Source organism: Monodelphis domestica, chromosome 1 (assembly GCF_027887165.1).
Source record: "Monodelphis domestica isolate mMonDom1 chromosome 1, mMonDom1.pri, whole genome shotgun sequence".
Lineage (NCBI taxonomy): Eukaryota > Metazoa > Chordata > Mammalia > Didelphimorphia > Didelphidae > Monodelphis > Monodelphis domestica.
The window spans coordinates 630,871,154-630,893,379 of record NC_077227.1 but is presented as its reverse complement, the minus strand read 5'-3'; the positions used below and the strand labels follow the sequence as shown (position 1 = coordinate 630,893,379).

Here is a 22,226-nt window from a genome sequence, read left to right as displayed (position 1 = left end):
GTTATGGTAACTCCTACCTCAATAAAGGTAGATGACAAAGATCCATGGTTTCATGCTTCAAGTGTGAAACTACATTATACCCATAACACTACCAGCAAAGAAGAAAATGCATAGGAAAATCTGCAAAATAGCAATATTTAACATTTAACAACAGTCCCTATAAATGGAAAGCTATAAATGAGAAGACATGAAGAACAAATATGAAAGCATTGCATATAATTACATAAAAAAAGACATGAGTACAAATTATAACAGAAATAAGTACTGCAAAAACCAATGATGAAATAGACCCATACATATATAAAGATTATAGCTCTGATGAAAAAGTGTCTCTGCCTACAACAATAATGAAAAGGAAACAGTTATTTAACTAAGAAGACACAACTCTGCAAAATACATTATATCATGTATCATTTTATCCACACCAACAAGAACACAGAAACCCATAGGCTAAAAGAAAATTCTATCTCCAAGAAAAATTCAAGTCAAGAGGATCAAATAATATAAGACAGTATCATGTCAAAATCATAACATACATCCTGAAATATATATAATACAACATACTACATATGCCCACACATGAAGAATTCAAACTTACTCTCATGCACAAGCATACAAAAAATATCAATCTTATATACAAATTAATTCAAATCTGGCCTCAGATACTTCCTAGTTATGTGACCCTGGGCAAGTCACTTAACCCTCATAGTCTAGCCCTAACTGCTCTTCTGTTTTAGAATCAATATATAGTATTGATTCCAAGATGGAAGGTAAGGGTTTAAAAAAAAAAGAAAGAAATGCAAATTGAAACAATTCTGAGGTACAATCTCATACCTGGCAGATTGGCTAATATGATAGAAAAGGAAAATGATAAAAGTTAGAGAGGATATAGGAAAATTGGGACTCTAATGCACTGTTGGTGAGGCTGTGAACAGATCCAACTATTCTGGAAAGCAATTTAGAACATTTAGAACTATGCCCAAAGGGCTATAAAATTATGTATACCATCTGATCCAGCAATTCCACTACTAGGTCTGTATTCCAAAGAGATTATTTTTAAAGGAGGAGCGGGGAGGGGGAGTACCTATCTGGACAAAAAAATTTATAGCAGCTATTTTTGTAGAAAGAAAGAAATGGATATTGAGGAGATACCCATCAATTGGAGAATGGCTGAACAAGTTGTGGTATGTGATTGTAATAAAATACTATTGTGCTGTAAGAATGATCATCAGGAAGATTTCAGAAAAATCTGGAAAGACATTAATTGATGCAAAGTAAAGTGAACAAATGAGGAGAACACTGAACACAGAAACAGTAATATTAGGAAATGAACAACTGTGAATTACTTAGCTATTCTCAGCAACAAGATGAACAAGGACACATCCAGAGAAAGAACTGATGGAGCCTGAATTACAGATCAAAGCATACCATTTTTCTACTTCAACATAAAAATATAGACATGTTTTGTATGTATATATTATACTGATAATTATGTTATATTATGTAGACACTATTATATTTCCTACATCACAACTTTCTCCACTGTAGTTTCAACAGGTCACAGATGGCTATAAGAAATTAAATAGGGATTTTTTTCCCTTAGTTTTGCAGAAGCTGCAGGCAATATGTGAAGCCCAGTGAACAACACAGAAAAAGTTTTGAAACTCAAAAATGCATAATACATGGAGAGTATTGTATTTTACAGTAAGGTACTGTAAATAACCCATAAAAGAAAAAAGAAAAAATCCAGACTTCTTTAGTAGGAACAGAGGGTCAAAAAATTTTAAAGAGAATTTCCAGATCAGGAGGGCACAAGTATCCCTAATTCCAGGAATGTGGAAGGGATACTTGTATGTATATTAATAACTGATATCTAGTTGCTGTTGCAGGGAGTGAGGAGAGGAGATGAGAGAATGTAGAACTCAAAAGGTTAGAAAACAAATGCAAAAAAAACACAAACCTTTTAACATATAATTGGAAATAAAACATTACTGAAGGAAAAACAAAAACAAGAAAAAATATCTCTTTACATCTAGCCTAGTTTAAAATTGCATTTCTACAACTTCTATCCTGTTCTATTTAAAAGTCATGTGGTTCAATCCCCTCATTTCATAAATGAAAAAAACTTTGAGGTCGAGAGAGTAAGAATTGTTTGCCCAAGTCCAAAGAGGTGATATACATGGAGGTGGGAACCCACTGACACTAAACCAATTGCTCTGCAACTTGAAGGCCCACTTGATATAAGATAACAAATTTAGGGTAGACCCAATCAACAAAGTTGTGTGACTTCTCTAATGCTGTTCTATAGCACCAAAGAAAGGTGGTTGGGGTAATCTAGGGTTCAAGTTTGGCCAGGTATGAGTGATAGTTGGGCAGAAGGGTAAATGACTCAGAGTAGAGAACACTGAATAGTTAACCCGGTTAAGTAGAATGAAAAGTGGGAAGAGGAGGAACTGAGTGAATGAATGAATAAGACTTTATTAAGCACACTGTGATGAGCCCTGTGAAAGGGCAGGGATAACAATAAGTCAAGATGAGGATGAAGAATAGGTGTAGGAGTGAAACACAAGGAGAGATAGCAAAGTAGGAAGTTTTTCCTCAGAAGAATTTCAAGAATTCTCCACCATCCAAGTGGAACACTAATGAGTGATGGGGGAAGAAAGGTATGAGTTGCCATCTACTCCCCCACCTCCACCCTGCCCCGAGAAGACGGAGTGAAGGGATAGGTCCCTAGAGTTGAGAAGATTGATGATGGACTGCGAAGGCGGAGTGTTTGAGGGTATCTACATGTGAACTTAAGTTCTCAAGTACAGGATCGGCGTAGAGAGAAGAAAAGACTGAGAATCTAGGTAATGAGCCCCTGGAGAAAGAAGAATGTCCTGGGTGTCGGTAAAGAAGGCATCACCTTCCTCTTTCTTCCTCCCTTGCCCACCTTTTGGATAGAGTCCCAAAACTAGACAGTGTGCACCTCAAAGGAGGCGGGACTGCTGAGTGATGGCGGCATAAAGAGGGTGTGCAAGGGCAACGTGCACACTTCTCCTCCTGGCCCGGCAAGAAAGGTGCAGGAGCAAAGGTGCATCTAATCTTAGAGTGGGTGCCCAGGAAGGAAGAGTTGGCTTGGCCTTCTGGGAGAAGACTCTGAAGGGAAGGGTTCTCTGTCTCTTTTCTTCCTCCCTTCTCCTCCTCCTCTTCTCCAGTCCAGGGGACTTTTACTTACTTTCTCCGCTGCACCTGTACGGCTTTGAACACGTCCTCTCTCTTCAGCACCACAAAGTCCCCATCCCGAATGTGGTAGTCCTGCTGGCCAGGTTGCTCCATGCACTTCTCCATGGCGCCTCCTCCAGCTGGCCCCTCTCCCTTCGCTCCTTCCATAAGATTTCAGATTGCCCAAAGCTCAGACACCACGCGCTGCTTATTCTCCAGCGACAAATCCAGAGCACGCCGCTTCCGCTTTCCGGCCAGGCCGGCTCAGCCCCCTTTCAACTTCCGTCTGACCAAGTCTCTAATTGGCCTCAGCTTGTTCTATTGCCTCCCTTTTCCAAAGCCGCTTCCCTTGGGCGGAAGTGCGTCATTCCGGCGCGAAAAAAGAACTTGGGGGGCCGGAGGAGACCGCTGGAAATTAAAATAGGCGCTTCCTGAATGTCTCCTGTTATCCTCCGGTCCGGAACACCGGAGCTTATACTGCTTCTCCCCCTCTCTGGAGGTCACGGTCCGCGGCACCAGAGAGCCTGGTTCGTTTTACGGATATCCTCCCGCCATCCCAGAGCAGTCCCTTTGAGATTCCGCGGGGAGAGTGAGAAGAACCCACGGGCTCAGGCCCAGTTGTAAGCGCCCAGTGCTGTCCCTGGCAGTGCCTGCATCCGAACTTGCCCTACTAATAGGAGGGGTGGGAGGGACCTTGGGCAAGGCACGGGGCAGATTTTGGGAAGCCCAACTTGGTCTTTATTTCTCCATTGTCATGGTGCCTCTCCTTCCCCTTCTGGCTGGGGAATGTAAACTTATGGAACATTCAATCATTCCTTCTTGCTATTCTAGGACATATATTTTTCATATAAAGGCCTATAAAATTATAAAAGCAGAGTTCCCTGACTAGCTTCAGGCCTCCTTCCAGGTCAGAGGTTCTGTGTCATGCCAATCTGGAGAAGCCTGTAGACCCCTTCCCAAAATAATGTTTGTAGACGCATTTTGAAAACTAGGACTAAAGGAAACGAATTATATTAAAATTCAAGTTTTTGTTTTTAGTTCAGGGGCCCCAAATTAAAATGTAAAGACTTTTAAAATAAATTGTTTTGCTGATGTCACACTCAGATTGACCATCAATTATTTCTTACACTTGCTGTGTCATCAGTCCCACTTCCTTTTTATATTATACATGCCCATCAAGCATCTCTTTTCCTATGTGTCACCTTCGTTTTTGATTAGAGAGGACCATGATTTACAGCCATATAAAATTATAAGGAAAATGTTGATATTTTAAAAAGAAAGAAAAAGGTGGGTTTGATATTAGCTATGGAGATTATTGAAGTTCCTGTATGTTTTCCAGAATGCATTTTTTTCTTTTTTGTATTTAACTTCAGGACCATTTCATTGTCCATCTAGAATGTCTAAGATAGATCTTCTAAAGGTTATCTATCAAGCTTTCCATCTATGTGTATTCCATAATATGGTTACTAAATATTCTTTTATTTGTATCTTGCCTAAATTATGTCACATAAATGATATAAATTACAACTAAACATTACAATCTGCATTTGTGTGCACATATACACATACATGTATGCATATAGATGTATATGAAATTTCATACGTTATAATATTAGTCACATTCACATTTCAATATTCAGAGTAAATTCTTAATTTAAAAAAATTTTAATACTTTTATCATTTCTCATACTCGTACTTCATGTGGTTAACACAATGTCTTCTGTAAACAGCAACATTCAGAGGATTTCATTGTCTGTTGGGAACCCCTTATATTTGGAATCTGTCCAAAACACCCTCCATGACAGTAGTGAACACCTTTGGTGAGCATATTTCTTATTGTTTCATGCCTTACTTAACGTTGCTCTTCTGCCTTGGAATAGATATTGAGATATTTATCTAATTTCTATCATTTCAAAGTATCATTTCTAAGAAAATAAAGGCATTTGGTTGTTTTTTTAATATTATAGAACCATTATCTCTGATTATGTCTATAAATCAGTCCACAAAAATTTAAGTAGTTACTGCCTGCCAAACACTGTGTTAGATGCTGATTACACAAATACATATCTCTTAAAAAAAGCAAAGCTTTGCATAGTCATCTTCCCATTAGAATGTGAGCTTCATAAGGGCATGTACTATTTTGCTTTTATATCCCCAGGACTTAGCACAGTACCTTGTATATAATGCTTAATGAGTACTTGTAAACAAACATATATAGGATAAAAATGACCAAAATACGTCTTATGAATCCAAAAAAAGTGGGCTGCAATCATTCTATCAGACAAAGGAGTTCCAATTTGGCTGCTCTGGGGAAGGTAGATTGGAGAGGGAAAGACTTGGATGCAGGGGTGAGAGTTGATAAGAGCCTGGTGCTTCTCCTATAAATAAGGTGGGGATGGATATGAAAGATGTTGAGGTGGAATGAACAAGATTTAGCAACTGAGGATATAGGGGAATGGACAAGTGGACAACTGAAGAGGGAGTCTTCATTGTGAATGTGTATTTCTAGAAGAATGATAGTTCCTCTATAGGAATGGTGAGAGTTCAATGATAATGAAACCTTGATTTGGTGTTTATAAAAAAATTCCCAGATAGAGATGTCAAGCAAGCAGTTGGAGATGTAGGACTAATGCCTAAGAGGGAAATGAGAGCCAGATATGTTGATTGGGAATCATCTGCTTAGAAAAATAGCTGAATCTATGGGAACTGATAAGATAACTGATATAGAATATATATAGGGAGAAGAGGACAGGCCCAGGACAAAACCCTAGATTACACCTAGCCATAGGAAGTAGAAATTGGGCGATGATCCTACAAAGGAAACATTAGAATTGTTCCAACAGATAGAAGATAAGTTATTACAGAACAATGTCATGAAAACCCAAGGGGAAGAAATTATGGAGAATAAAGTGATTAAATTACTCTACTGTCCAATGCTACAGACATGCCAAGAAGGATAAAGACTAAGAAAAAGCTTTTTCATTTATCAAGAAATGAACCATTGGTGAGCTTGGAGAGAGCAATTTAAATCAAGTGGTAGGGATAGATGTCAGCTTGCAAGGAGCTAAGAATTTGACCAAATGGTTAAAAGTAGAGGCAGTGAGCATAAACAGTTTTTCCTAGGAATTTTGGCTATAAAAGGAAGGAGAGGCCTAGAATTATAATTTGAGGGAATGGTAAGATCAAGAGAAAAAATAGTTTATAATTTTAACAAATAAATGGACAACATCTTGTTTTGCTTTACCAAAGCAAATGCTTTTCATTTATTTATTTTTTGCAATCAAACATTGTAGTGTGGCATTGAATCCATGGTCTACTTTAGAAGAATCAAATATAAAAACCCACCTATTCCCTTTCTTCTCATTTTTCAGTACTAGTAATCTCAGTATATGTATTCTAGGGAAAGCTATAGACAATGAGAAACAATGTTTTTATACACTAGAAAAATGTATAATACTATTAATTCCTATTTATACAGTGCTTTAAAGTTAAAATATTGCTTTCCTAAAAACAAAAGCCTAGAGGTGGTTAGATAAAACATTATCATCCTCATTTTTACAGGAAACTGGATCTTGGGCAGTTGTTATGTATTTTGTACCTTTTCTATTATATCAAGTGTACTATTTGGCCTCATATCCCAGCTTAGAGCAAGGACCTGTTTTTGAGGATTTAAAGAAAATCATCCCTTAGAATGCTAATACAAGCATGAGCTTTATTACTATGCAGTGCAGCAAGCAAGAAAAAAATTAAGCTACACACACACACATACTCTATGGCAACATGAAGCCAGAGTCACTGTGGATTTTCTGAAGGGACTAGCCTCAGGAGAGGCCTACCCTCTTGAGAGAGGCTTCCTGCATCCTCAGATTCTCAGCTCAAGGATGAGACCCCTCTGGCAAAGGACTAATTAGCCCTACCTAGGTTGACTGTAAGGAATTGTGACCTAATCTAAATTAATTTGGTCGCCAGAGAAAATCCCAAATAAAATACCCAAGTCAGTTTGGAAATTTATGGTAATTTTAATTAATATAGAGGGAAGGAATTAAGGAGAAGAGAGAGAAGAGGGTATAGGATTTCTCCTGCCTGGCCTGTGCCAGAGGACCTCCACCATGAGGTTTTTGAAGAAGATTAGAGGCTTTTCTAAGAGGATAGTGTTTGGAAGGTAAAGGAGAAAAGAATCAGCCTAAACTCCAAGAGAGCTCAGTGAAGATGCCTCCCCTGAACGAGGCTACTCAGCTTCTCCCAGTAAAGTATCAAGGAAAACTCACCACCCAAATCAGATAATAGCTTCCACCAAGCCAAGATGCTGAATTGCTCAGCAAGCTGCCGCCAGAGCCACCTCTCCGCCAAAAGAGACTGGAGAGAGGAAGTGATGCGAAATATATAGATGGTTTTTACATTACTTTACTGCATCTCACATGTATCAATGGTAGCTTAAGTTTGACTTAGGACAGCCCAGGGGTCTGTCAGTTGTTTCTGATTTGTCATTTGCTAGCACATATCTGTCATAGGCCATTCTCCTAAATACTTAATCCTTAAGTATGGATGTAGATATTCCTGTTTTTGTTAGACTAAGTAGGGTGGAGTAATCTAAAGTTCACATGAGCCAGGGGTTGGAGCGAAATACTTAGTGTGTAGGTTAGATATCTTACCCTATCTTCTCTCTGATTTTCTTACTTTCACTCTTTATATATTTTATAAATAAATTGCTAAAAAAATCATTTTGGAATTGATTACAATTCCTGGTGACCCTTCTCTTAAATCATCTAGTCCTTTATATTAACCCCTTACATTCTGCCCCTTACATTAGGGGCAGTTTTATTGGGGAAAGATAATGGCATGTTGGACAAGTTGAATTTAAGATGCCCACAAAACATCTACTTTGCAATGTCCAGTTGAAAGTGAGATAATATTTGTAAAAGAGCATTTAGTACAGTATCTGGCCCAGAGGCAATATATAATAATGTTTTTCCCTTCCCCTGATGAGAAGGCTGGAGATGTGAGAATAGAGATCGAGAGACAGCCTATTTTGTTGTTGTTCCATTATTTCAGTCTTGTCCAACTCTTTGTGACCCTATGGCTTTCTTGGCAAAGCACTAGAGTGGTTTACCATTTCCTTGTCCTCTGTATAGACTTGATATGTATGAATGCTAACAGATTGCAATCTATTTGTTATTTCAAATATATGTACTATTGCACATTTTCAGGTATTTTCTATTTGACTTTGGCTAAATTCTTTTAAATTTCTCTCAGTAGGACATGAGTGCCAATTTTAGAGGCAGAGGATTTGGGCGAGGAGGATATCATAGCTGGAGAAGAGGAAGAGGTGGTTGGGGCTCTGCTAAAGGAAGAGGAAAAGAACAAAAAGGTGATGGGAAGAAAACTGTAGATAAACATGTTTCTTGTAAGTATTTATTGCTTGAGGAAAAACTAAAGCTCTTTGCTATTTGACATTTATAGTATATATCATGAGGTGTGATAATTAATATCCAAAGAGGTATTCAAAGGAGATTTTTCATATAATTCCTTTGGAAACAGATATTTAATTGCTTAAGAATTGTTTTGAAGAAATTTGGGAAATGTTTAATCATAACCTAATATATCTTTCAGTACAAAATCCAGAGCCTTGGCTGCAACAGTCAACACTAGACCAATTCATACCATATAAAGGCTGGAAACTTTATTTCTCTGAAGGTAAAGTTAAGAGTAAAGAGAACAAATGACATTTTTCTTTACTTATTGGAACCCAGTTTTCAAATACAAAACAAAATCATTCTGCAGCATGTTATGGTGGAAAAGGGGACCCAACTTTGTGCATGGATGCTAGATGTGGTGGGAGACTGAAAGACTGCAGTTTAAAGATTGCCACAACTATCCTGAAAGACTGACAGGGAATGCTATCCACTGCCAGAGAAAGGACTGTTGGAGGTGGATGGATGAGGATCAAAGCCTACTATCTTTCACCTCAGTGTATTTAGGGTTCTGTTTGAGGGGTTCGGTTATATATAAGTATGCTCTTACAACAATGACCAAAAGTGTGTTTTACATATTAATTAAAGTTAAATTAAGAAAGAAAATTGTTATTACATGTAATTTGCAAAATAAGTATATCTTTGTATAAAATATCTTTGAATTAAAAAAAAAAGATTGCCACACTTAGTTGCTTTATTGTGCATTAAGAAAATCGGTCAACCTCAGTGCTTCATTCTCTTCATCTGTAAAATGAGAGAGTTGGACTCAATGGCCTTCAACAGGATCTTCTTGCACTCAGTCTGTGTCCTTTAAATCCTAACTCTACCACTTCCTTTTGTGTGATATTGGCCAAATCACTTCATCTCTCTGAGTCTTGGTTTCCTTAGTGTTTAAATAAAGACGCCAGATTAGATAGCCAATGTGGTATTTTCCAAATTTAAATCTGTGAAACTGTCTGGGAAGGTTTTAATTATTCAAGAGTTTAAGCCGAGCCAGGCATCATGGTGCACTCTTATAATTTCACCTTCTGGCTGAAACTGGTGGATCTCTTGACCCCTAAGTTGTAGTAGACTAAGTCAATTGGGTATGCACACTAAGTTCAGCACCAGTATGGTGAACATCAGCCCTGGAAATGATAGCTCAAAGCTCCCATTGTCAGTCAGGGTGGGATTAGGCATTTGAGTGGCCCCATTCCACATAGACATTCAGTGTATTATCTATCTTAATATTCTTTTCATAACTAGGAATGTTCTGTGTTTTTTGAAAAGAAGGAAAAATTTGGAACCTGGAACAACCTTAAAGATCATTTAGTCTGCCTCTATTATTTTACTGATAAGAAAAATGAGATCTTATAAAAGTTAAGTGACTTTCCTGAGGTTAGTAGCTGTGGAATAGAAGACATAGAAAATAAATCTCCTAATCTTCAATGCTCTGATATTTCCATTAGACCATGACATCTCTGTAATGTTATGTTTGTATGCTTCAAGGGAGAATGTGTGTGGGTATATATAAACACATACATATGTATATACATAATTCTTTTGATACTGACAGCACATGTTGGATTAGTTTACAGTGATAGCTCTCCTTTCGTTCAGAAGATTCAAGCATTTGAAAACTTTTTCACAAAGCACATTGAATTGTATGATAAGGTAAGAATCCCATATAACAAAACAATATGAAAACAACATATATTTTCAAAATATTTAATGACGATACTTTTGAAAAGTTCATACACAAAAATATGACCATATGTCTTTATATTCTAGGATGAAATAGAAAGAAAGGGGAGTATTTTGGTGGATTATAAAGAACTGACACAAGATGATAACTTGACTAATTTGATACCAAACATAGCAACTGAATTGAGAGATATGCCTGAAAAAACATTGGCCTGCATGGGTTTGGCAATTCATCAGGTAAAAATTTGTGACAGAAAGGACTTGAACTCTGGTCTCCTACCCCTTTAACATTACACTAGATTGCCTATCTGAAAATTTTTTTAGATGCTAAGGCATTCTTTAGTAGAGCCAAGGCAGGAAATAGTGAAATGAAACCTCCTTACTAATAACTATTTTAATCTAGATACCTTGGTAGCCAGGTCATAATGAGCCAGAGATACAGGACAGGAAGTTTGAAAACCTAGCCTTGAGATAACAAGATAGGCCAAAATGGCATTCACTTGTCATAGCAAAAGTATAGCAGAAAACTATAGAATAATCTTTCAAAGATGAAAGAACTTAACTAAAGGACTTCTTAAATTCTTATTTAGCTAAAATGTTTCTGGATATATATTTATTTATATTCTAATTTCACTATAAAATAATATATGAAGTGGTTTATGTTTTACCTTTCTAGATATTGACAAAAGATCTTGAAAGACATGCAGCTGAATTACAGGCCCAAGAAGGATTATCAAATAAAGGAGAAACAATTGTAAATGTACCACATATCACTGCAAGGTAAAGAATGAATTTCTGTTATAAAATTTCTTAGAGTAAGGACACTGAATATGGTTTAAGAAACTTTTTATTTAAAAGGATCTAACATAGAAAGAACATGCATTTAGTTCTATTTTGTTGATGTGAACCAATTCTAAGGCTTATAAGGAAAATGTGAAAATTGTCAGTTTTGAATGTTCATATACTTATACAACAAATATTTAATTGATGACATTGCTACCTTAAATTGTTAGAGGTGGCTATGGTGTACAATTAAGTTACTAGTCTCCTTGTGACCAATTTTTACCCTTTTTTATGCAAGTTAGGAACTGTGAAAGAATGAATAAATTAAATCTTATTAGTTAGGACTTCAAAAGAATTATTATTTAAACATATGCATGTGTGTGTGTGTGTGTGTGTATATATATAATATATCCATCTATGTGGCATGACATTAGCTTTGCCTAGAATTTTAAATCTTGAAACTTTTTTTAAGAAGCAATGAACGTTATTGAATTGGGAGCCATTATAGAGCATTTTCTAATTTCATCATTTATTTGTCTTCATATAGTCTTACTTGTAATTTTTTTTCTTTCCTCAAAGAATTTCTTAAAAGAGGAAAGGGAAAAAAAAAACACGAAACCCAGGCCTGTATCCTTAATGGTGACTTATTCTGTGATTTCATATAAAGTTTGATAATTCAGTAGTAGATTCCAAACGGTATGTGTAAAAGCAAAGATATCCGCATCTTTCTATTTTTTTTTTCATTTTTCCATTTCCCCCCCATTTTTCATTATTAACTTCATATATATGTTTCCATTTTTTTAGGGTGTACAACTATGACTCTCTAACTCAGCTGAAAAATGTCCGAGCTACTTGCTATGGGAAATATATTGCTTTACGAGGAACAGTTGTTCGAGTCAGCAACATAAAACCTCTTTGTACCAAGATGGCTTTTTTGTGTGCTGCCTGTGGAGAAATACAAAGTTTTTCTTTTCCAGATGGAAAATACAGCCTTCCCACAAAGGTGATTTCAAGTCTTCATTGTCAGAGAATTTTCTTCCATCCTTCCTTCCTTCCTTCTTCTGTCTCTTCCTTCCTTTCTTTCCGAATAAGCAGAAGTATTAGATGGAGCCATGAGTACAGTGAATTTTTTATGTGTTCCACCTCACCTTCACTCTTAGAATCTCTTTTTTGGTTTGTTATCATTCAGTTGGGTCAGACTCTTTATGATCTCATTTGAGATTTTTGTAGCAAAGATACTAACGGAGTTTGCCATTTTCTTTTTCAGCTTATTTTACAGATGAAGAACCTGAGGAAAACAGGGTTAAGTGACTTGCCAAAGATCACACAGTTATTAGTGTCTGAGTCTAGATTTGAACTCAGAAAGATGAGTCTTCCTGACTTCAGACTCATTCCCCTATCAACTATACTACCTAGCTTCTATTAGAATCCCTAATTCCTTTAAATATTACCTTTTATATAAGACGTTTCCTGATTTTCCATTTTCTAGTGATTTTCCCACACCATTAACTTTTATTTATTTTGCATATATTTTTGTGTGTACAGGCAGTCTCCTTCAATAGACTATAAATTTCTTGAGGGAAAGGACTGTTTTATTTTTGTCTTTGAATCTCTAGAGTTTTGCATAGTTCCTGACATTTAGTAAGCACTTAATAAGTTCTTGTCAATTTATTAGACTCCCAGAAAGTTTTTTCTATCTATCCTGCTCAACAAGCTATACAATGCAAGATGCTTTATAAATTAATAATCCTTAATTTCTGATCTTATTTGTACTGAGCCCAATTACAATGGGCATTTAAGAATACCACAAATCTGATGGTGCTTGTATAGCTTGATATTCTCTTAATTTGTTTAAATGAAGTAGAAAAGAATATTCATAATTTGTTCCAAGGGATAATTTCTTCCCCATTAGAAGTATGAAAAGGTTAAATAATTTGGTTATAATTATGTAGCAGAAGTAGTAGAAGTCATGTTAGAACTCAGGAGTTTTCTGGTTATTTAGCTTCCACTACTATTTGATTATATAATGTCGCAAATAAAATTCAGCAAAGGTAGACTAAGGCACATATTCTCTGAGCAAGATAGCAGTTTATTAGCGGGGTAAAGATCTGGTAATAAAGTGAGGCAATGGCTGCCTCATTTTTAAGCCAAAAATTCTGAATAGCTCCTTTTATAGTTTTTGAGGTATATAGAACAAAGAACTGGACTTCATAGGTAGGAAACACATTATGATTGGTTACAGGGCTGGGAGCATCAAGGAAGTGAGAACAACATGATTGGTTACAGATATCAGGGGATATCAGGGGATCAGATATTTGGGGGACAGTATAATTGATTGTAAATTAAGAATGAGGAACTAGCAACAACCCTTTCTTTCCTTCCTGTGACTAAGAAAAGTTCATTGAGTCCACCTGCAAGGTTAGAGATAGTGGATTAGACTTCTTTGGATACCAAACCAGATATCCTTGAAGTATAGCTAGGTGATATAACAAAATTAGACCTAAGTCCTTGGTGTCCACCTGAATTCCCTAAAGATAACAAATTTCCTTGAGGCAAGAATACAACAGTGATTAGCAAGTGAACTAGATTTCTAAACTTAACTCATTATAGGCCAGGCGAATTTCTGAACTAAAAGTTCAGACCATACCTTAGGGAATTATAGAATAAAATTAATTGTAAATAAGATCAGTAAGAATGATGGAGTCAATTTAATCTTCCTCCCTCTCCTGCCCCACTTCCTTGGACAGTAAACAGTTTGATTTAGGTTATATGTGTGCAATGTAATCATGCAAAATATATTTTCATTTTTATCATATTGTAGAAGATGACATATCAAAAAAGAAAAACTCCATGAAGAAAATAAAGTGAAAAATTCTGTTTCAATCTTTATTCAGACTTCATCAGTTCTTTCTCTGAAGTGAATAGCATTTTTCATCAGACTCATGGATTTTTAGAAAACAGTCTATTTATAATTTGGGGACAATATGTAGTAAGACACAGCTTAAATAGAAAAACCATGAGCAAAAGAAATTAATAACAACAACCATCATGACTAGTACAGACTGGAGTCAATAAAAATGTTATGGAAAAAATGGCATTTAAACTGGACAAGTCAGACTTGATAATTGATAAAATATACAAATAAATGGGGACAAAGGGCGGAAGGGCATCCCAGGCTATATGAGAGGTAATAGAAAGGTAACCTGCCTAATATGTTGTTAAGTAATTTGACTATATTTTATTGCTCCTTCAGAGCACTCATGGGATTAAAAATGGGGGAAATAGTTAACTTAGACAAAATGAAGGCAGATTATTGAGGTCTTGAAACCTAGATAGCATCTAGATTTTACAAAGTAGGTAATTGTATACCTTTATAGACATTTCTGTATCAAACTAATATTTCCATGGTATTAACAAAAAATGAATTAAATGAGGAATTTGATTTTTATATATGCATATGTGTTTGTATTTTAATAACCCTTCTATCTTTGTATCAGTTCAAAAACAGAAGAATGGAAAGAGCTAAGCAATGGGATTAAGTCACTTGCCCAGGATCACATAGTTAAAAATTATCTGAGGTCAAATTTGAACTCAGGTCTTCCTAACTTCAGGCCTGGTATTTTAACCACTGATTTATATTTTTCTAAGGAACTCATTTAAGTCTAGCAAAATATGACTTTGAACAAATCTTGTTCCAGTGTCCTGTGCCTGTATGCCATGGGAAATCATTTACTGCCCTCCGAAGCTCTCCTCTCACAGTTACTGTGGATTGGCAATCTATTAAGTAAGTAGCAACACAAATAGATTATAGTTTTCTTGCAAACTTTAAAGTGGTATATACATGTGTTATTATCATATGATAGAATAAAATTTGTTATATTTCTAGTCCAACAGGGATAAAAACATTGTTCAATAAATGTACTATATAGATTTTATGTAATAAAGGGTTTGATGAAAGATATATTGTGCTTTATTGTAGTTATTCATCAAAAAAAAAAGTGAAAGACCATGGTGGAAGTATTACAAATGAACTCTGCATAATCACTTCTATTGAAAAATGTTTTATAGTCAATTCTGTAGAAAATAATATTGTAAACCTTTTATGAGAAGCAGTCTCTTTAAAAGTCTTTTGAGCAGTTAGCTGACTTTGAGAACACTGAGTGTTCTTAATTCTCCAGCTTCAACTAGTCTAAAGATCCTGGAATAACATAACATTTAACATAATATAACATGTGCAATAAAGCAACAGAAGATCCCAAGAAAACAAAAGCTCAACTGAAACATTTTCCCAGTATTGTGCCATAAGGAATGAGGAACAGGTTCCTTCAGAAAACATCTGGAAATACTTAAACAGATGCAGAGTGATGCAAGCAGAACTGAGAGAACAATGTATCCAGTAACAAATATTATATGAAAGACTAAACCATTATCAGCAAAGCAAGTCCCAAGGTGGGATTCTTGATGAAAATACTATCCATAGCCAAAGAAGGAATTGTTGGAATTTGAGTGCAGATTAAAGCTTGCCATCTTCACTGTATTTCCTTCATGAGATTTCTATTGTGTGTGATAAGTGTCTTCTATCATGATGAACAGTATGGAAATCTGTATTACATGAAAGTTCAGGTATAATGTTATATCAAATTATTCATTTCCTGGGAAGGGGTAAGGGAAGAAAATCTGAATTTTAAAATGTCAAAAAATAATTGTCAGAAAGTATTTCTACATGTATACAGAATGGAGTAGAGCCTAGCCCAAAATAAAAGTCCCAAGTCAAAAGATGAATTGGAATATGAGCAAAGAAAGAATCTCAAAATAAAGAGCTATTATGGTGACAGGTTCAAGACAGAAACTCAGAAAACAAAGAATGACTCCAAGTAGAATTACTGAAAGAGAAAAAAGAGCCAAAAACTGCTAAAAAATAAGATAATGGGGCAGCTAGGTAGCTCTGTGGATAGAGAGCCAGGCCTGGAGGCAGGAGGACATAGTTTCAGTCCTCAGACACTTTTGCTAGCTGTTTGACCCTAGGAAAATCATTTAACCCCAATTGCCTAGACTTTAGCACTCTTCTGCTTTGGAATTGATACTTAATATTGATTCCAAGTCAGAAGGCAAGGGTTTTTAAAAAAACAAATATAAAATAAGACAGTGATAGAGGAAAAAATGGTGAAAGAAATGAGAGCTATAGATGAAAGATTTGGAACCCACAAGGTAAATGCTGTCATCTTTATTTAATCGTTGATTCAGATGAGACAAGTATCTGAAGCCAACCATATTTGACTTTGATATAGCTTGTTTTTCTTTTTTTTAATTTTTTTATCCATTTATCCTCCATCCCTTGAAGTTCTGGATTTTGTATATAATGATCCTGGGAGTTTTTAGGGTTTCTGAGAAAAGAAGTGGAAGTTTAGGCCATGTGAGATGAGTATGGTGTTTGATTAGGGTGTTGAGGGAGTATCAGTATGTTTATTGAGGCCTCCTGGCATGAGGACAGGAAATAAGGAGAGGAAGATTGTGAGCCAGGCATTGAATTTATTGAGAAACAAAAGAGAGCTCCCTGAAAGTCAGTAGACAATAGCTACCAGAATTTTCATGAGGTAGTTATTACAGATTGAGAGAATTTCAAAGAATCAGAGGCTATTAAGTGATAATAAAGGAAGAACTTGGAAGTGACAATGAGGAGCCAGGAATATGCCAACTCTACCTCAACTAGTAAGTCAGCTGGACTGTGTATCTTTAGCATCTGATAAATAGTAGTAGTCACTTAATAAATTATTGACTGATTTATTGAGGTATAGATTTGGTGAGCCATCTGTCCTCAGCCTAGCTAAGTTTCAAAGGCATTACCGGAAGTTGAGACTGTTGGGTGATTTTTTTTTTTGCTACAATACCTGAGGAAGCTTGTTTTCTAGGGCACTACAACCCCTTTTAAGGGCTACAGTTTGCATTGGTAGAAGAAACACATGTACTAAATCATGGATTATTTAGGCATGTATGGTTCTTTTAGATTAAAAGGTGGTAAGGAATTATGTGTTTTTATTGCTATATACAGTGTCTACTACCTCCATCTTAAGGGAAACATATTATTTGGGGACTTAATTTTTAACATATGAAAGAAGCAGGTAAATCAATGTTTCTTTGAACTTGTACATTGCTCTCTGTGTAGGATTCAGGAGCTAATGTCAGATGACCAGAGAGAAGCAGGCCGGATTCCTCGAACAATAGAATGTGAGCTTGTTCAGGACCTTGTAGATAGCTGTGTCCCAGGAGACATAGTCACCGTTACAGGAATTGTTAAAGTATCCAATTCTGAAGAAGGTATAGTATGATTTTTGCCTTCTCTTTTATTTTTGGACAAGTTAGCGTGTTTTATTCTTCAGTAGCTTTTCATCTTCTATCTACTTTTTATTAGGGATTAGGATTTTTCCAAATCTAATTGCCAAATGAAGAGGTAGCATTTGCTTTTATTTGACGTTCCCATCATAGTTTACCATGTCTTTTGACTTTCTAACTTTTAAGTAATAAGGAGAGATTTTAATATTACTTATTGTGCTTTAATAATTGTTTTAATTTTTCAGGTTCTCGAAATAAGAATGATAAATGCATGTTCCTCTTATATGTTGAAGCAAATTCTATCAGCAATACCAAAGGTCAAAAACCAAAAATTTCTGAAGATGGGACAAATTATGGAACATCAATGGAATTTTCATTGAAAGATCTCTACGCAATTCAAGAAATTCAGTCTGAAGAAAACCTTTTTAAGCTTATCATCAAGTATGGATGAGTAGTTATTTCAGTGTTTGAAATAATTTAGATGTTTGAAGCTTGTTATAATTTAAAATAGATCTCTTAATGAAATTGTGATTGTGCTTTATTATTATCCTGCCTTGACATTTCCAATTTTGCTATCTTTCTTGAAAGAGTATTCGACTTGGACCCAGTAACACCTGGATTCAAATCCCACTTCTGACAGTAGTTGATTACTACGAGCAAGTCACTGAATTCCTCTAGGTCCCAGTTTCCTCCATTTATAAAGTCAGGACAATAATACTGGAATCTACTCCATAGTATTGTTGTGAAGATTGAATGAGAAAATGCATGCAAACCATTTTATAGACTTCTTTAATTTTTTTAAAAACCCTTACCTTCCACCTTAGAATTAACACTGTGAATTGGTTCCAAGGCAGAAGAATGGTAAGGGCTAGTTAATGGGGGTAAAGTGACTTGCCCAGAATCATACAGCTAGGAAGTGTCTGAGGCCAGATTTGAACCTAGAACTTCCCGTCTCTACACCTGGCTTTCAATATACTGAGCCTCCCAGCTGCCCCCATTTTATAGATTTTAAAGCATTGGATAAACTCTAGTTATTATTATTTGTATTCTACATTTTGGGAAGTTGGTTGAACACACAGAGGATTACTGTTAATAGGAATGTGGATACTTTTCTAAGTAAAGTATTTTTCTTACATCCTACTTTGATTTTGGACTTTGGAGACATCTCTTTTCTCTGAATCTGAAATATTAATTAATTTACCATTGTTTATAATTATTCACTGTAGTACTGATAGTACACCTAGTATGAAAACTATCTCCTTCAGAGCGGTTAAATGACTGGCAGTACTCCACTAGAAAGTAAACATCAGAGACAAATTTTGAACTTGAGTCTTCTTGATTCTAAGTTCAGTACGTTACTGTGCCATACTTTGCCTCATTACTCTTCAGTTTTTCTTTATTCTTAAACATCCAAAGATGCCACTCTGAATCAGAAAACCAAAATAACTTTCAAAAGTTGAAATTAGTCTCTGAGATATAGCAATAGTCACTAGGATACTACTACTATCATGGAAACAGGAAGAATGTAGCTCAGACCTGAAATATCCTACTGCTTATTCTCTACTTCTCCCAAACCTCATCCATATAAATAAGCATTTAACACTGTATTTCTATGGCTCTTCTTAGTTCATCATATTTATCTAATGATGCACATTTATTTTTATTAATTTAATTTTATTTGATGATAGTTCCTATTATTTTATGTTTATAGACTTTTTGTATATATCTTAATTCCCACAATAATTATATAAAGAATATTATTATTATCCATTTGAAATGAAAGAAGTCAAATTAATTGCCTAAGACTGTAAGATCATAGATTTATAACTGGAAAAGACTTTAGAAATGGTCATTCTGATCCTTCATTTTCCATATTAGATAGGAGATTTATGGGACTTGCCCAAAGTTACAACAGGTAATAACAGAGATGATAAAGTTCAGATATGGTCCTCTGATGTTCAAATCTAGTTCTCTTTCAATTGTCTCATACTGCCATGAAACTATGTAGAAGGTCAGAACTTTTGACAGATTTATGAAAACTGGGTGACTTTTTTCCAATTGTTTTCTTTCAACTCTACCCCTTCCTCTTTACATTTTTTGAAACTTCAACATGATCTATGGGCCAGCCACCAGTATTGGAATAGAGTAGGGAATAAATAGTTACATGCTTTTAAAAAATGGAGGAACAGTATATGATGAAATTTAGTAAAAATTGGCATAATTGACATTTTAATTATAATATTAGCTAGGATTTATATATGGTTTTAAGGTTTGCAAAACACTTTATATTTATTATCACATTTTACTCTCTCAACAACCTGGGAGGTATGTACTGTTATTTTCATTTTAGAGATGAAGAAACTGAAGCAGGCAGAGTTTAAGTAACTTGCTCAAGGTCACCTAGTTGATAAGTGTCTTAGGCAATATTCCAGCTTTGTGCTTTTCTAACTCCAAGTTTAACATTCTGTCTACTATGCCATATGCCACTGTGCATATCTTATTTTTCTGATAGACATAGGTAACTCATTCACTGCTACATATTCATACATAGTTTTACTTATACAGGCCTCCATCTTTAATTGAAGCTCATCATCTGTCACCTTATATATCATACATATCCAGTCTATCATTTAATCTTCCCCCAAAACTTAGCTATCAAAACAGCTATGTCAGCATGCACATTCATATTAAATTTCATTTAATAGAATATATCATAACTAAAAGCCAATTTAAAGTCTAACTGGGGAGAAAGCTTAGTAGTAGATAACTAAAGTGCAGATTGAGTGCCTTAACCTTGTGTAGACTTGAAGTACATTAAAAAAATGCTTCCTTTTTTTTAGATTAGCATATGTCATCAAGGAAGAATTCTGGGAAATTAAGTGTCATTGTAAAAGTCATTGAAATTTTTTGGTGAAAAACATTTTTTGGAAGTAGCAAGTAAAAATTGCTTAATAGATGATAGTAAAATGGAGGCAGGAGGGAGGAGATAATAAAGTTTGATAGTATTTCAAACCTAATACTTTTTTTTTTTTCAGTTCACTTTGCCCAGTAATTTTTGGTCATGAAGTAAGTATTATATATTATTTAATTTTGTTCTTATTTTTTAATGAAAACCTACTGTATTCATTTAGTAAATGTGACCTCTGGAGAATTTCAAAAATAGGAATAAAATAACTAGATATATGAAAATAACTAATTTTAATTGACTTGAATTTTTAATTTTAATTATTTTTTATTTATCCCATATATAACTTGCTTTGTATATACGTTTTTGCATGTTGTCTCTCCCATTAGATTGTAAACTTCTTTAGGGGAGGGACTCTTTTGCCTCTTTTTGTATCCTAAGCTCTTAACACAGTGCATGGCACATAGTAGGTTAATTTGCTAATTATTAATTAGTGTTATTCAGATTTATGTCCATATTTATATATTATATTTATAACAATAAACATTAATGAATATTTACTGATTGATTGCCTTTTTTCCCTCCTATATACCTGTGCCATTACCTTTACAAATTGATGTTGTAGAGGCATCTGGGTGACTCAATGGATACAGAGCCAGGCCTGGAGATGGGAAGTCCTGGGTTCAAATATGACCTCAGACATTCCTAACTATGTGACCCTGGGAAAGTCACAACCCTAGTTGCCCAGTCATTAATTCCCTTCTGTCATGGAACTGATAATTTAGTATTAATTCTAAGACAGAAAGTAATGGTTTAGGGGAAAAAAAGAAAAAATAATGTAAATTTACTGGGTAATCTTAGAAGTAATAACTTTTAAGAAAAATTCTGCAGATAGTACATGAGATGAACACTTGATATAATTTCTGAAATATAATTTCAGAAGGAAGTAGCACAAAAGCAGCAGTTGTTAATTCTTTGCCTCATTTCTAACCAGTTTTATTTGTTACATTCTAGCTTGTTAAAGCTGGGTTGGCATTAGCACTTTTTGGAGGATGCCAGAAATATGTGGATGACAAAAACAGAATTCCAGTTCGAGGAGACCCACATGTCCTAGTGGTTGGAGATCCAGGATTGGGAAAAAGCCAGATGCTACAAGTAGGGGATCTCTTAATACTTGGAGATTTTGCTTGTAAAATGCAAATATAATTCATAATTAAGTTATCTCTAATAGAAGCCCTTAATATATGGATTGAATGGTTAACTGCTTCAAGAGACTTTTCCTCATTTCTTTAGCTATTAATAACCCCAACCATCATTTTGTTTGTTTTGTACATATTCTGCATTTATTTATCTATGAATGTATTTTAACTCTTCTGGAGAATCTAACCTCTAAAGAGGACAGGCACGACTACCCCCCACTTATGTATTTGCAACCTTAGGGACTGGCACCTAGTTACTTTTCATATTTTGGGTATAATTTTATGATAAATTTGTCTTATCAGGCTTATTCTATAGAGGTTGAGCATGTTTCCATGGACATGATTTGAAATTTAAGGAGATTTCTGTAATAAGTCAGTCATTCTCTTGTTTGTCCTTCCTTTCAAATTGCCATCATCTGCCTACCATTGACTATAACTCAAGTGAGTAGATGTCTTGTCCATATCCCTCTGTTCAAAATTCCCATCTTCTCTTTTATTTTGTGAGGTAACTTTACTGAGGACGAGACCAAAATAAAAATAAGGAGTAAGGTAAAAACTGGCCCTTTAAGTAATTGTGACTATAAAAGATGAGAAGCTATTGAATGTTCAGAGAATTATAATGTGAAAATTTTTGTTTACCTGGTCCTTACT

At 35.2% G+C, this 22,226-nt stretch overlaps 2 protein-coding genes across 10 annotated transcripts in view; one reads left to right on the top strand and one right to left on the bottom strand.

The window, feature by feature from the left end:
• Positions 1 to 3,476, bottom strand: part of TRMT6 (tRNA methyltransferase 6 non-catalytic subunit) — a 30,468-nt gene extending 26,992 nt beyond the window's left edge. For both annotated transcript variants that reach the window (XM_007476713.3, XM_001382098.4), the window contains exon 1: positions 3,218 to 3,476. In XM_007476713.3, coding sequence (XP_007476775.2) covers positions 3,218 to 3,372 — 155 coding nt within the window. In that variant the 5' untranslated portion in view covers positions 3,373 to 3,476. The remainder of the gene's footprint in view (positions 1 to 3,217) is intronic.
• A 63-nt stretch (positions 3,477 to 3,539) lies between these two features.
• Positions 3,540 to 22,226, top strand: part of MCM8 (minichromosome maintenance 8 homologous recombination repair factor) — a 39,260-nt gene continuing 20,573 nt past the window's right edge. Inside the window, exons 1-13 of one of the 8 annotated variants that reach the window (XM_056823469.1) lie at positions 3,540 to 3,731; positions 4,935 to 5,024; positions 8,461 to 8,608; positions 8,815 to 8,898; positions 10,246 to 10,328; positions 10,446 to 10,595; positions 11,035 to 11,138; positions 11,946 to 12,144; positions 14,840 to 14,925; positions 17,305 to 17,456; positions 17,717 to 17,912; positions 20,507 to 20,537; positions 21,391 to 21,531. In XM_056823469.1, coding sequence (XP_056679447.1) covers positions 8,464 to 8,608; positions 8,815 to 8,898; positions 10,246 to 10,328; positions 10,446 to 10,595; positions 11,035 to 11,138; positions 11,946 to 12,144; positions 14,840 to 14,925; positions 17,305 to 17,456; positions 17,717 to 17,912; positions 20,507 to 20,537; positions 21,391 to 21,531 — 1,371 coding nt within the window. In that variant the 5' untranslated portion in view covers positions 3,540 to 3,731; positions 4,935 to 5,024; positions 8,461 to 8,463. Of the gene's footprint in view, positions 3,825 to 4,934; positions 5,025 to 8,457; positions 8,609 to 8,814; positions 8,899 to 10,230; positions 10,329 to 10,445; positions 10,596 to 11,034; positions 11,139 to 11,945; positions 12,145 to 14,839; positions 14,926 to 17,304; positions 17,457 to 17,716; positions 17,913 to 20,506; positions 20,538 to 21,390; positions 21,532 to 22,226 lie in introns of all 8 variants that reach the window. The other 7 variants (XM_016427898.2, XM_056823461.1, XM_056823452.1 and 4 more) reach the window with 7 other exon arrangements.